Source organism: Vigna angularis, chromosome 10, assembly GCF_016808095.1.
Source record: "Vigna angularis cultivar LongXiaoDou No.4 chromosome 10, ASM1680809v1, whole genome shotgun sequence".
In the NCBI taxonomy this organism is placed as follows: Eukaryota; Viridiplantae; Streptophyta; class Magnoliopsida; order Fabales; family Fabaceae; genus Vigna; species Vigna angularis.
Genome location: NC_068979.1, coordinates 6,933,100 through 6,948,558, shown reverse-complemented (window position 1 = coordinate 6,948,558; position 15,459 = coordinate 6,933,100). Strand labels below are relative to the sequence as shown.

Genomic DNA, 15,459 nt, shown 5'->3' with positions numbered 1-15,459 from the left:
GCAAGCAAAGAAATGGTCACAGGACTTCCACCACTGAAATTTCAAAACAAAATTTGTGAAACATGTCTCATTGGCAAACAGCAAAGGGAGCCAATACCAAAGAAATGCTTATGGAGGGCCTCAAGAGAACTTCAACTCATTCATGCTGACATTTGTGGTCCCATCACACCATCTTCAAATAACAACAAGAGGTATATATTAACCTTCATTGATGATTTTTCTCGTAAAACTTGGATTTATTTTTTGCAAGAAAAATCCAAGGCTTTGACTATGTTCAAAAGATTCAAAGTTGGTGTTGAAAAAGAAGTTGGTATGTGCATTACGTGTCTGAGGACTGATCGAGGAGGTGAATTTACATCAACGGAGTTTGAAGAATTTTGCAGAACTCAAGGAATTTCCAGACAATTAACTACTGCTTACACGCCTCAGCAAAATGGAGTTGCTGAACGGAAGAACAAAATGATCATGAATGCAGTACGGGCAATACTGAATGAGAAACAAGTTCCTAAAGTGTTTTGGCCTGAAGCAGCTAGATGGTGTGTGCATGTACAAAATAGAAGTCCAACTTCAGCTGTAGAACAGAAAACCCCCGAAGAAGCCTGGTGTGGTGAAAAGCCAAGAGTAGATTATTTTTGAGTCTTTGGTTGTGTAGCTCATGCTCACATACCCGATCAAAAGAGAAGCAAACTTGATGACAAAAGCAAGCGTTGTGTATTCCTGGGTGTCAGTGATGAATTCAAAGCCTTCAAATTGTTTGATCCTTTAGCAAAGAAAGTCATTATAAGTCGAGATGTCGTCTTTGAGGAAGACAAGAGTTGAAACTGGGAAGGATCAAGAGAAGAATCTAACACTGATGTTCTGGACTGGGACGAACAGGTGTTTGAAGCTGGAAGAGAAGATTCAAGATCATCACAACAGGAAGGCAATGAAAGTATCACTATCGGGGTGTCCTCAAGCTATCCCAATGACAACTCAAATTAAACAAATTCACCACTAGCCGAGAACGTTGATGAACATGCAACACAAGTCCAAGGGAGGGCAATGCGACAGAAAAGAAAACCAATTTGGATGGCAGATTATACCTAGTTTTCTGCAAAAGCTGACCTCATGGCATTAATGTTAGCCGAACATGGAGGTGATCCTCATTCCTACAAGGAAGCTTCTCAAAGTGTAAAATGGAGAGAAGCAATGAATGTAGAGATCCAAGAAATTGAGAGAAACAAAACATGGGAACTCACCGATGCTCCAAAGGAATCATACCTATTGGAGTCAAATGGGTTTTTAAAATAAAACTCAATGAACATGGGGATATTGCGAAACACAAGGCTCGGTTGGTGGCAAAAGGGTACTCACAACAATATGGCGTGGATTACACTGAAGTCTTTGCCCCGGTAGCAAGGCTCGATACCGTGCAAGTGCTATTAGCCTTAGCAGCTCAACATAGATGGGAGGTATTTCAACTAGACGTCAAGAGTGCATTTCTTCATGGTGAGCTCAAAGAAGAAGTGTATATACAACAACCTAAAGGTTTTGTTAAGGAAGGCAAAGAAGACAAAGTATATAGATTGAGAAAGGCATTATACGGTCTTAAACAAGCTCCAAGAGCTTGGTACAGCAGAATTGAGGCATACGTTGCCAAAGAGAAATTTGAAAAATGTCCGAGTGAGCACACCCTGTTTACCAAGAAACATGGAGGCAACATCTTAATAGTTAGTCTTTATGTAGATGATTTGATTTACACTGGAAATAATAGAAGAATGAGTGAACAATTTAAAGGCTCAATGATGCTGGAGTTTGATATGATTGACTTGGGAAGAATGAGACACTTTCTCGGCATAGAAGTAATTCGGAGTGAAACTGGTTTTTTCATTTGTCAACGTGGATATGCTCAAGCAATATTGGCACGATTCAACATGGCAGATTGCAATTCAGTAAGAAATCTGATTGTGCCAGGGACAAATCTATCAAAAGATGAGGAAGGCACTAGAGTAGATGTCATGCAGTACAGACAAGCAGTAGGTTGCCTCATGTACTTAACTGTAACACGCCTAGACTTAATGTTTGGAGTAAGTTTGATCAGCAGGTTTATGACAGATCCAAAAGAGTCACGTTGGTTAGCAACAAAAAGGCTTCTACGATATGTGAAAGGGAACCACAGAACATGGGATTTTTTATAGGACGGGAGAAAGAAACACGAGCCTTATAGCCTATATTGATAGCAATTATGCAGGGACCGTAGAAGCACCTCAGGTCTAGTATTGAAGATAGGTTCTGGAGCTGGATCATGGGCCTCCAAGAAGCAGCCTATTGTCAGTTTGTCCACCACTGAAGCTGAATATATTGCTGCAGCTTCTTGTGCTTGCCAATGTATTTGGATTAGAAGAATTCTAGATCAGCTTGGAACAGAAGAACAAGAAGCAACTAACACAGTGATACTTTGTGATAATAGCTTTGCCATTCAATTGTTTAAAAATCTTGTCTTTCATGGGAAAAGCAAACACATTGCAGTAAGATTCCATTTTCTTAGAGATTTAGTAAGAGATGAAGTTCTGAAATTAAGTTATTGCAAATCAGAAGATCAAGTTGCAGACATTATGACAAAGCCACTAAAGCACAAAGCCACTAAAGCTTGACAGGTTTGAGAAGCTCCGAGGCATGCTTGGAGTAACGAGAGTCAATGAAATAAGCTAGCTGCATATGCATCTAGCTTAAGGGAGGGATTGTCACGGGAAGATTTATTAGGATTTATTAGTTTTGAATAAATCTGGTTTATAGAGAACGAGTCTTTTTCTGTTTCCACTATTTTCGGACTGCTAGTATACAACGTTGACTTACTTACCACGAAATGCGCTAACTGCACTTACATTCTGTTATTGTATTTGGGCTTATATAAATAAGCCTTGATTAATTCATTAATAATATCACAGTGAGTTGCTTCCCTCCAGTGTGTGAGCATTTTTATTGCACTTTACAATGAGACCATTTATGACCTTGTTGGATTGATCAAGCAGTTTACTTGAAGCTGAAATGGCGTGCTCTTACTTCAAATCAATTGATTTAAATACTTCAGTTCTAGTTCTGTTCTGCATTAATCAGTATCAATTATTATCTGGAGCCATTAACTCCGTGGAGAGCAAGATATAAGGTTGTCACAAGTTGAAATGCTGTAGAAAAGTGTTCAATATCTGTTGGATTAATTGATTTAAGAATCAATTTAGTGTTCTTGATCCGCAGCTCTGACATGTAGTGACACTTAGCGGGCATTTGATAAAGAGAAATATTTTATGGAAATCTATAGTTGATAAAATATGTTCTATGATTGATTTACACTTAAAGTTAACATTTCTAAAAAATCAATATTCTTGGGATAATTTTGAAGAAGCATTTCACCAAAACATTCCTACAAAGAGGTTAAAATCCTTTTTTTTAAAATGAAAAAATGAAAATGAAAATGTTCTCATTATAAATTGGAATTAGTTTATACATAAATTAAAAACAAAGCACAAGAAAAATAATGTAAGAAAAGGTAGTTAAGTTTTTTTTTTTAAAGTTAATTATAATGAATTTAGAACTTGAAGTTAGGTAGAATTAACTAGAAACAAAATGTTATAAAGTTGTTGGATGATTCTGATTTTGAAAGATATCTGTTAGATATTGAATTAGATTTGCATATAGAGGTGCAATTTTGAATTGTGAGTAAGTTTTGGAGAAGTGAGAAAGTTTGAAGTGTTATTTTGGTATATTTTTTAGTTGTTTTTTCAAAGTGAGAAATTTTTTGCCTAAAGGATATTTGAGATCTTATATTTTTCTACAAGCTTTGATTTGAGGGGTATTCTAACTCAAATAAGAAGAACAACACAGGTTGAGAAACATAATATATCTTAATTAAGATAATCACCATACACAGTTTTTTGTTTTTTTCTTAATTATTTTTATAAAAGAGCATTACTTAAAGCAAAAACATCTCATTCAAGTGATATTCCTCCTATTATTAGGATTACTTAGGATATTTTTTAAATGTGTTATTAATTTTTTTCTTAACATAAAATTGTATTAATTGTTATATGTTTTTAGTTATATTTGATGAAATTGACTAAATTTCTTGATATGTTTATAAATTGTTTTGGTAAGAGATAATAAATATCTTTTGGTAGGAGATAATAAATGTCCATATATAAGAGTAATTTGGACATACATGGTATAAGTATCAATTAAAGAAGATACTTTTCTGTAAGTTGTTACTGTATAAATCAAATTGGGGCTGATTAATTAGTTGACTATCATTATATCACATCAATAATTTTATAATTAAATATTTTGTGTAAAACTAGTTAATACATGAATAAAAAATTATGGTAAGATAATTAGTTGATTATAACATGAACACTTTGATGTTCAAACATTTAAATTATTAGTCTAATTATTATTTTTTATTCTTAAATTACATTGAAATTAAGGTCATTGTTTAAATAATATGTTGAAAGTACAATTATACCAAAACTATTTTGTTTAACGTGTATTTTTCTATTGATATTTTTTTTTCGTAACTCACTGTTTACCTAATTATATTTTTTAACAACCAAACATGCCATTAATCTATCACATTCCCTGCCTAACACTTCGTCATTGCCCTCTCAATCACTATCTAATATCTAATAAGTTATATTTTTTTGCCAAACAACTTACTCGGTTTATTATGGTAGTTAATACTCTGCTACTAACTTTAATTATTTGATAAAAACAGTAGAGGAAAAAAACAACGTATTTTAAATAAATATTATTCAAATTTATTTATATTAAAATAAAAGTATTTGAAAATAAAAGTTTATTAACAAATTTGAAGGATTAAATTAAGTTAAAATAACTAGGTACAATTCATAATTCAATCCCCCAAAATATGTGTAATTTATTTTCCAAATGAGGGACCATAGATTTGCCGTACATTTTATGTTAATAAATTAAAATAGTAATGTAACTAGACTATTATACGACCAAATTCGAAAGACAAAATCAGATCTTCCTACTTTGGTGATGTGATTGGGTCCATGTTTTAAAGTAAGAAAACAAATGCCATTTATCTATTTCTCTACATATCTTATTTATTTACTTATTTTCTTTAGTTATTATTTTACTTTTCAAAGTTTTCAAGTCCATCGTTCCAATTTTTTATGTGAATTTTATTTATGTAAATAGTATATTTCTATTGTGGTAGTAATCGATTTTTGAACTTATTTTTGGTATATCTAGTATGTTAAAAATTAAAAATATATTTAACAAATTATATATATATATATATATATATATATATATGAAATCAAAATATTATATAAATTAACTAAAATTTAATAAGAACAGTTTAAAAAGACAAGAGGCATTGTAAATTGATTACAGTTTAAAAGCCTAAATCCTTTAAAATGAAGTAGTATTTTATTCCCTGACTTACGGAGACTTTTTGAAAGCTCCAGTGCCAAAAGCCATGCGTGAAGTGGGTTGGGACATAATCGGAGATTGTTCGAAACTTCTTCCCACCCAACTTCAACACACTAAGGAAAGCCAGATCAACGGGTTGCCCATCCACGAACCTCGTCAAATCTGCACGCTCCTCCGCTAAGACCTCCAAGTCTAGGTTCATCGTGGAATATCACCAGTTCTGGCTCCGCCTCCACTTTTGGTTTAAGCCTAAGATCTCCGTCAAGGTCTATTTCCGTTTTCTTTGCTTATGTGTTTTTGGTTTTGATCCTTGGCTCGGGCTTTTCAGTGTGGATGGTGAGGTGGGTCTTGAGCGAGTTTGAGTTTTCAGCATGGAGTCTCAGATGGCTCGTGGTCAAGTTTTTGTTTTTAGTGTGGAATATGAACAGGGTCTTAATGGTTTTGCAATTTCAGTACGAAATATGAAGAGGGTCCTGGTCAATTTCTCGTTTTTAGGATGAAATATGAACTGGGTCTTCCCAGTTTTTGAATTTTGGAACGAAATCTTAACTGGGTCTGGATAAATTTTAAATTTTAGAATGAAACATGAAGTGGGTCTTGATCGATTTCGTGTTCTTAGATTGAAATATGGTAGTAATTTTACAATGAAACATGAACTGTATCTTGGTAGTAACTTTTTTTTTAAGAATGATTTATATGAGCTTGGTCATGATCAGTTTTGAAGTTTTGGGACGAAATCTGAAGTAGGCATTGGTCAATCTTTCAATCTTAGAATGAAATATGAATTGTCGGACGATCAATTTCGCGTGATTAAAGGGAAATCGAATGTGGGCCAAGTTGTAGTTCGATATGTCATTTTTGGAGTGAAAAGTGAGGTAGCTCCTGATTAATTTGATGTTACTAAGATGAAATCTGAAGTGGGTCTACTCTGATTATTTCGAGCATAAAGTTTGATGATGTTAGGGAAAAATTGTGAGTGTCACATATAAGATACTTGGATTTTAATCATTTGTGCTATGACATCTGCAATTCTTTTTTATTATTTATTGTTCCAAAATGTAGTTCATTATCTATTGTTCAAAATGCTATAATGTGTTAAAACGTATTTCAAAATGTTATAAGTGTTCAATATTATTTATTGTAAATAATAAACAAAAACCTATTATTTAGGTTGAGTATGGGACAGATTCAATACTTGAAGCCTTAACAGAAAATTGACATGATTTTTGCATGTAAAATTAATATTTTTTTCGTGTTAAAATATTTTTTATGGGCTGATCCTGATCCACATAACTAGTATTTTGGTCTTATGGGCCTTTCCAATAAGGATCTTCTTGGTCCTCTGGGTATTTTTTATCCCAATCTATATGAGTGAGATCAAACCATGTGAGGTGGTAGATAAGATATTTGTCTTTCTTACTGCATCCAATTTGTTTATCTGATTCCCCTGTGTCCTCATAGGCACAACAGACCATTAGATACACCAAAAAAGGCACAACTACCGAAAAGTATAAATATATTTTTTATAATAACCAATCACAAAACACATTCTTTAATTTTTTACAATAACCATTTATATCTATACATAAACACAAAATTTATTTGGTGTAATTGTTATATTCTTCCACAAATATTACCCATCAAATTAATTTCAACCAAGCGTATAATATCGACTGTGTTATAAACATTTTCTCACGAATTAAAATTTGTTAAAAAAAAAAGAAAATTTGAAGTTCTGCTATATTTATTCAACATTTTTTTCTAATAATTATATGTTTTTAATAAACTTTAATTAAAACATATGTTAAAAAATGAATTGTTGGCGTTAATCTATAGAGTAATTATTATAACGATGTAACAAATCTTATACCCCATCTTGACACCTACCCAATACCACTCTTTTCTCGTGCTTAGAGCGAAAGCAATTTGAGCACATTGAATGGCGGTTCAGGATGAGCATGACCCTATGCTCATGGTGCTTCCTTCTCTCTCTCCACCCAACACCTACCAAGCCGTCGTTATCGGTGGCACCTTTGACCGATTGCATGACGGCCACCGTCTCTTCCTCACTGTCTGTCTCCTTCTTTCCTCTATTATTTCAATTTTTATTACCATTTCTTATATTTAACGCAAAAATTGTGAAAGTTTGAAACTTGTATGCAGGCTGCGGCCGAGGTGGCAAAGGGTCGGATTGTAATTGGAGTTTGCGACGGTCCTATGCTGGCAAAGAAACAGGTTACTTTTACATTTTCCATGTTTAATCGGTTCTTATTTTTTTGTTTATTTCTGCTAATTTATTTTTAGACACAACCTCTGTAATTATACATCCACACTTTTAGGTTTTCAACTGAAACTGACAAATGCAGTTCCTTTTACAGTCTAACCAATTCGGTAGTCCGTTGCTTTGATTATATTCCACTTAGAGTTGGTTGGTTTTTCTCAGCTTTTTTCTTGAATTGTTGAGTTCTTCGAATTCTATGTAAATTAATTCCAATTCAATTTTGACTGCTCTAATTATTTATAGGAGTAGATAGCAGTAAGTTTACAGAATTTTAGAAATTTCAGCAGATGAACTGAATTTAGCGCTTAAACAGAGAAACTATTGAGTGATTTCAAATGTTCTGCTCTTGAAATTCAGTGATCAAAGTTTCATCTTTATAAAAATTATGGTACGAGCTTGCTAAATTAAGGTGTTGTGCTATTTGATTTTGACCATTGAAAATTTTAAGCATACGGTGAAAATCGTTTTACTTATGTACAACAAGCGCCGGGGCTTGTGGATTTTACATACAGAGGAGTCTGTTCATGTTCTGCTTTTGCAGTTTGCTGAACTGATACAGCCAGTTGAAGAAAGGATAAATAATGTCAAAAATTTCATTAAGGTACGAGTATGTGTTCAAGCAACTACAGTTTTCCTTATTATTTATTCAAGAATTGAGTTTCCTGTGTTTTGTTCGTTAAAGAAGAAAACCGAAATTGACTTACATTATTGTTGGTCAGAATACATTAAGCTTTTCATTTTGCATGTTAATGTAGAACAACATGAGGGACGGATTGTAGGCATCTTTACATCTGTGTCGCAGTAACATCCTTTTCAAGTTGTATATAAGAGTTTGCATGTTTTTGTACTGTTGGTTGCATGTCTTAGATATATAATATAGAAGTTTTCACGTTTCTTCATCTAACAGTTTGTCTTTTGGAATAGTTAGTTCGTGGGCTGTGTGTGAATGTGACAAATGTTATAGGAATCTACATCTCTACATCTGTAAAACTAATGTTCCATCGAATGCTTAGTGTTTTTTCTAGCATAATTTATATGAAAAGTGCATTTTTCTTAATAAATCTTAATTAATATTAGTTTGAACTAACATGCAGTCTATCAAGCCAGATTTAGAAGTGCAAGCTGTACCAATCACAGACCCCTTCGGCCCTTCCATTGTAGATGAAAATTTAGAGGTTGTGATTGTGAGGTTAGTGTTAAGACTGGTTCCTGAGTGGCCATATTAAATTTTTGGTAGAGGTAGTGTGTATTCGTTTATGTATCTTCCATGTTATAATCAAGTATCTCATTCCTAGTGTCTGGTTTCTGATCTCAATGATCATGGTAATTAAAACCTTGTTTTGGTAGAAAACGTATCCCATGATCCATTGTTGTCATGATTTTGTGATTTCTCTCTTCAATTCTGATTGCGTTGCTGTAGAAACAATTGATCACAACTTTATGCACGTTCACTTTTAAAAGTGTCATGGAGTTATTTGATTGCTAACTGGATTTGGCTATGTTACAGCAAAGAAACATTACCGGGAGGATTGGCAATAAACAGAAAAAGAGCTGAAAGAGGCCTTTCACTGTTGAAGGTCTTAAATTATTGTTTGTGGTTTGGTTATTCTTTCTGATTAAGAAAAATTCTTCAGTTTTCTAAATATTTTATGACATATTAGGAATTATTTTCTGGGATCATATGCAGATTGAAGTTGTGGATTTGCTTTCTGGAGAATCAGGTGAAATTAAGCTGAGTTCGACGATGCTACGGAAGATTGAGGCTGAAAAGGCGAAACAACAAAACACGATATCGCAGACGTAGTTACAAAAAAAAAAGCTTTAATTTGTTTTTTCTTTTTAAATATTTCTTGAAAGATCGAGTTTAAGATGTCCATTACAGCAACTGATATGTAGTTGCATGTCATGGCACTGTTTCTAAGTTTGAAAGGCGGAAGGTCACATTCTTTCAGAAAAAAATATTGTCTTGATGTGTCTTTTTTCTTTAGCTGACAGCAACAAAAACACTACTGTTTTGTTTAGAGAAATGTGTTGTATTTATATTTATATTTTCTCTAATAAAAATAAATGTTTTATTTTACTGCAACCAGTGTTGTTCATTTGATAACGTCACATGAACATATTATATAATAAATTTAAATAAAATTAGATAAATTTAACTAAAAATAGAGAGATTTAAATAAACACTTTCTTGAATTTTAGAGAGAAGATGGCCAAAAAATATGCTTGTTTGAGTCTCGATTGTCGAAGAAAAACAAATTGTTGGTTGGTTGGTAAAATTCTTTTGCTTTTTAAAATTTGTTCTGTGAGGATTCTTTTTAAGATTTAAGGTGAATAGAAATATAATTATTTTTATTGAAAAGCGATTTGTATTTATCTTACAAACAATATTCATGTGCGCAAAGTGTTAGTAAATAAATTCTTTGAAAAAAAAATTAAAGAATATGAAACTTGGTATCTTTTCAAATACTTAGAAATACAACATATTAAAAGTGTCTTTTTAAATACTCAAAAATATAACATATTAAAAGCTATATATTAAGAAAGATTTATAATTGATTTATAGAATATTTCTATTAGTTATTTTGATTATGTAAACATTAGTTATTTGAATATAATTATATTAAAATGCAAAACCGCGTGTAGCTTAAGATATATAAACAATTAAATCCTTGGATTCGGAAACAATAAAAAATTATTATTGCATAAACCAATAAAAGCAACAAGAACAATTGAGATATTTTTTTACTATATTACGATGGATCTATATAGTAAATATAAACTTTTATAAAATTGACCGAATATGATAAACATTATAAATATATTATCAAAGAGCTCTAGAATGTAGTTTTTCATTTTATTTATTTTTTTATGTTAAACCATATAAATTACGCATGAGAGTAAGCTCTATTTATCAATATATTCTCTTATCCTATTTTATTTTAATCTCACATTTATACGCTCAATACGTCATTGTTTTGACTAAAATGATGCTCTTTTAAGCAATTAATTTGAACTCTTCCATTTTAAAAATATAAAAAACTTAACCATAAAAATTAAACCAAACCAAAACGTTAATAATTTGAGATTATAAAGGATACTAACTATTTAAATTGATTTAGATTTTTTTTTCTTTCCTAAAATAAACTAAACTAACCCAGAAATATTCTTAATTATCCTTCGCGTTTAGTCAAAATCACCGTTTTTTCAGAAAATTTTTCTAAGGTCATGTTTTTTCATTCAAGTTTTAAGCATTAAGAGAATTATTTTTCTAGTTGTATAACTTTTTTTTTTAATTTATAACTGTTTTTTTAACTAAAATAATTATGTAATCAGTTTTATTTTTGACTGATCATTTATTTAAATTTAAATATTTTTTAAATTAAAAATGTTATTTTACCATATTATCACAAGTGATTGGTTACTTAAATTTAGTTATTTTTTAAAATTAATTATTATTAATAAAAAAATAAATATACATAAACGTAACATATGTGTTTTTATTAATAAATTCAGAAACCAACGTAATAACGAAGTACCATTATAAAGATCAAATCCACAATTTTCCGTTTAATAAATTAATCATATGGATGAGATCCGCTTATTGATGCTAATCCAAGTTCAAAGTTCAAGTTTTTTTTAAGGTCTCGTTATTGAAATTTTTTTAGAAAAACAAAAACTAACAAATGATAATATGTGAAAATAATTAACATTTTGAACTAAAATAATTATTTTAGTGTGTTTTTTTTAAAAAAGATATCAACGTTGCTTTCCTTTCACTTGCATTCCTAATTTTCTTTTCATGTGTTTCTTAAATATTTTAGCAATAGTATACTTTCGCGCCCACCGTATTTCCTAGAGTTTAATTTTATTTTATAAGCAATTATTCTCTAATGAAGGATTAATGCAGTGTTTGTTTCACTTTGGTGTTGGAGGGTTGAAGTTCAACAGGTACCGTTTTTCTTCCTTCCTCATTTCTAACGGATGTTTTTCGAACAAAAGAAAATTCAAATTTTTTATCGGCATTCAAATTTTAGTTGAGAGAAAATATCTCACATTGTTCACTAAACTGATTCAAAATCTCCAATTTTGGTCTTCTTCTCAGTAATTTGTTTAACGAGGGATCATCAGCACTCAAGAAAAAGGTAACAACATTAGTTTCCTCAGGGTCCCTATTCTTCTATTCCTTCAAAGTTTTAATCACTCTGAAACTGCAAGGGTAGTTCTTTTGCCACTCTGAAATTGCATGGGAGGATTTCCTGATCATACTTTTCCTTTTGAAGTAAAGTAAAACGTCTCCGAACCACGTTTCTCTATGCGTGGCACAATAAAGAATCAATTTTGATGTTCCATTCTTTCCTTTTCTTTTGTGCTTTGGTTCTCATCTATTGCTTCGATTGTCATTTTACCGTCGTTAACTGTGTTTTCTTTCATGTAGGTCATTTGGAGCGTTTGTTTCATTGACAAAATCTTGCGTCCATTGAGAAATTTCACTCATTTCTTGAATTTGTGCAAAAGGGTATGCTTCACTTTCTTCTCACGAAAACCCATAAACGTTTCGTTTTCTTGCTTTGTACCTGATCAGTTCTCTCTCTGTTTTGGATCATGTTTTGTGGGTTTCGCAGGTGGGATTTTGCAAAACTTTGCAAAGATGAATGATTTGATGACAAAATCGTTCCTAAGTTATGTGGAACTTAAGAAACAGGCACAGAAGGACCGTGAAGGCGATCTTGACATTGAGGCAGGGAAACTCTACCCCACGGAAGACCGCAACCTCTCTCAGTTCTTTCAAGAAGTTGAAGCAATCAAGGTTGAAATGGAAGAGATCACCAATCTCTTATTTGATCTTCAGCAACTCAATGAAGAGGCAAAGTGCACCCACAGTGCCAAAGTGCTTCGTGGCCTAAGGGACCGGATGGAGTCTGACATGGTTGCCGTGCTTCGCAAGGCACGGATTATCAAGGAAAAGCTTGAGGTTCTTGACAAATCCAACATGGTCAACCATAGTTTGTCAGATTCCTACAAAGAGGGGAGCTCAATTTACAGGACCAGAATGTCTGTCACAAATGGTTTGAGGGTCAAGCTTAGGGCCATGATGAATGATTTTCAGTCATTGAGAGACCAAATTTTATCTGATCACAAGGAAGATTTGAAGAGAAGGTACTATACAGCAACGGGTGAGGTTCCCACTGAAGAGGTCATGGAGAAGATGGTTTCTGGGAGTCTCAAAGTGGAGTTTTTGGCTGGGAAAACGGATGCAGAATTGGACACTCAGGTTAGGCATGAGGCTGTAATGGATATCCAGAGGAGTTTGAATAAGCTTCACCAGGTTTTTCTTGATATGGCTGTTCTGGTTGAGACACAGGGAGAAAGCGTGGATAACATTGAGGATAATGTGGCCAATGCGGGTAACTTCATCCATGGTGGAACCAATAGTCTCTACTATGCCAACCAGATGAAGAAGAAGAACAGAAAGTGGGTCTGTTGGGTTTTCGCTGTGGGGCTGATTATACTACTCGTATGCATCGTTGCAATGTTGTCTTCTTGACTAGTGCAATTGACAAGGAGATTGGTTTGGAGTTTTGAGACTGTAAAGCTACTTTCATTTTACAGTTCAGTGGTTCTTGTGTTGTTGAAAACAGTTATGTTGATTGATTCAAACTTGTTCATGAGAACAAAAATTTACCTAATAGAATTGATTGTTAATATTCGAGTTACTTTTTCTTTTTGGTCTTTGGTTGAACATTAGCGAAGTTAGTTTGTTCTTCATTTGGGTTTCAGTGATTTTCCCCTCGGTAATAACCTTAAAGAAAGAGGCCTAAAAATAAAAATAGCATCGCCAAATAGCCAGTTCCATTCGTAATTTTCAAAAGCTGTCTAGTAATAACTGGTCAATGTTGAAACGACAACGTAGGTGGAAAAAGCCAAAGGAAGGCGATTTTATTCTTTCTATCTAAAACAGGATATTATACATTCACTAAAATATCTTATCCCAAACTAGTGAGAATAAATTATAGCCACTCATTTTGCGCAATGTCCACTATTTTTTTCTCCAAATTACTTCAACTTCTCTTCGGAGGATAACTCGATTTCTTTGCACTTCGACGGTGGCTATGCTGCTCGTTTCTCCAAATGCGGAGCAGACCCAGGCCTTATTGGAGAGATGTTCAAATATAAAAGAACTAATGCAGATTCATGGCCAATTGTTGAAAAAAGGCACTATCAGGAATCATTTAACAGTACACAGGCTCTTGGCTTCGTATGCAAGAATAGAGTTGGGTGACTTAGCCTACACTCGTATGATTTTTGACAGAATAAGTTTACCTAATACTGTCATATGGAACGCCATGATCAGAGCATACTCAAATAGTAATGACCCAGAAGCAGCGCTTCTTTTGTACCATCAGATGCTTCACCATTCGGTACCTCACAATTCTTACACTTTCCCTTTCCTTCTGAAAGCATGTTCTGCCCTTTCAGCCTTTGAAGAAATCATGCAAATCCACGCTCACATTATCAAAAGGGGTTTCGGTTCGGAGGTTTATGCCGCAAACTCTCTCCTTCGTGTGTATGCAATTTCGGGCAACATCCATTTTGCACACGTTCTATTCAATCAGCTTCCCTCACCGGATATTGTTTCTTGGAACACAATGATTGATGGGTACATAAAATTTGGAAACGTAGATATGGCCTACAAGATTTTTAACGCGATGCCTGCGAAGAATGTCATCTCTTGGACAACCATGATTGTTGGGTTTGTTAGGGCGGGCATGCACAAAGAAGCTTTGTCACTTCTTCCGCAAATGCTGACTGCTGGCATCAAACCTGATAGTATAACTCTCAGTTGCTCTCTTTCAGCATGTGCAGGCCTAGGTGCATTGGAGCAGGGCGAGTGGATTCACACCTATATTGAAAAAAACGAAATAAAAATAGATCAAATTTTGGGTTGTGTTCTTATAGATATGTATGTTAAATGTGGTGAAATGGAAAAAGCCCTACTAGTGTTCAGTAAGTTGGATAAGAAATGTGTCTGTGCTTGGACAGCAATAATTGGTGGCTTTGCAATCCATGGAAAGGGTAGAGAAGCTCTAGATTGGTTTACCCAAATGCAGTTAGAAGGAACTAAGCCAAATTCGATCACTTTTACCGCAATTCTGACTGCATGTAGCCATGCAGGACTCACTAAAGAAGGAAAGTCCCTGTTTGAGAGCATGAGTTCTGTTTACAATATTAAACCCACTGCCGAACATTATGGATGCATGGTGGATCTTTTGGGTCGTGCAGGGTTGTTGAAAGAGGCAAGGAAGTTCATAGAGTTCATGCCCATAAAGCCAACTGCTGCAATATGGGGAGCACTGCTCAATGCTTGCCAACAGCACAAACATTTTGAGCTTGGTAAAGAGATTGGCGAAATTCTGATCAAGTTGGACCCTGATCATAGTGGTCGGTATATTCATTTGGCAAGCATATATGCTGCAGCCGGAGAATGGAACCAAGCAGTCAGAGTGAGAAGCCAGATCAAACATAGGGGACTGCTAAATCATCCAGGATGCAGTAGCATCACCCTGAATGGGGATGTGCACGAGTTCTTTGCTGGGGGTGGATCCCACCCACGAGTCCAAGAGATATATGACATGCCTAATCATCTTGCAAATAGATATGTTAACTATTGATGAAAAGATTGAGAGGAGAGTGAAATGAAAAATGGTTCTCAATGCCTGTTGAGATGAATGAAAATGAAAAAAATA

General features: G+C 33.6%; 2 protein-coding genes across 4 annotated transcripts; both read left to right on the top strand.

Annotated features, from left to right (window-relative positions):
- The first annotated feature begins 5,420 nt into the window (after positions 1–5,420).
- LOC108334598 (syntaxin-112) lies at positions 5,421–13,428 on the top strand. 3 transcript variants are annotated; one of them, XM_017570466.2, is made up of 9 exons: positions 5,421–5,696; positions 7,345–7,501; positions 7,594–7,665; positions 8,253–8,312; positions 8,806–8,900; positions 9,219–9,288; positions 9,399–9,511; positions 11,611–11,639; positions 12,337–13,428. In XM_017570466.2, the coding sequence occupies exons 2-9, from the start codon at positions 7,370–7,372 to the stop codon at positions 13,257–13,259; spliced, it is 1,494 nt and encodes a 497-aa protein (XP_017425955.1). In that variant the 5' UTR covers positions 5,421–5,696; positions 7,345–7,369; the 3' UTR covers positions 13,260–13,428. The 3 variants fall into 3 exon arrangements, with proteins under 3 accessions (XP_017425955.1, XP_017425952.1, XP_052725499.1); XM_017570463.2 differs by lacking the exons at positions 5,421–5,696; positions 7,345–7,501; positions 7,594–7,665; ... (2 more) ...; positions 9,219–9,288; positions 9,399–9,511 and adding exons at positions 11,817–11,856; positions 12,150–12,230 and having other exon boundaries at positions 11,595–11,662; XM_052869539.1 differs by lacking the exons at positions 5,421–5,696; positions 7,345–7,501; positions 7,594–7,665; ... (3 more) ...; positions 9,399–9,511; positions 11,611–11,639 and adding exons at positions 11,690–11,856; positions 12,150–12,230.
- A 322-nt stretch (positions 13,429–13,750) lies between these two features.
- On the top strand, positions 13,751–15,387 carry LOC108335668 (pentatricopeptide repeat-containing protein At5g66520). The gene has a single exon (XM_017571742.2). The coding sequence runs from the start codon at positions 13,825–13,827 to the stop codon at positions 15,382–15,384; it is 1,560 nt and encodes a 519-aa protein (XP_017427231.1). The 5' UTR covers positions 13,751–13,824; the 3' UTR covers positions 15,385–15,387.
- The last annotated feature ends 72 nt before the right edge of the window (positions 15,388–15,459 follow it).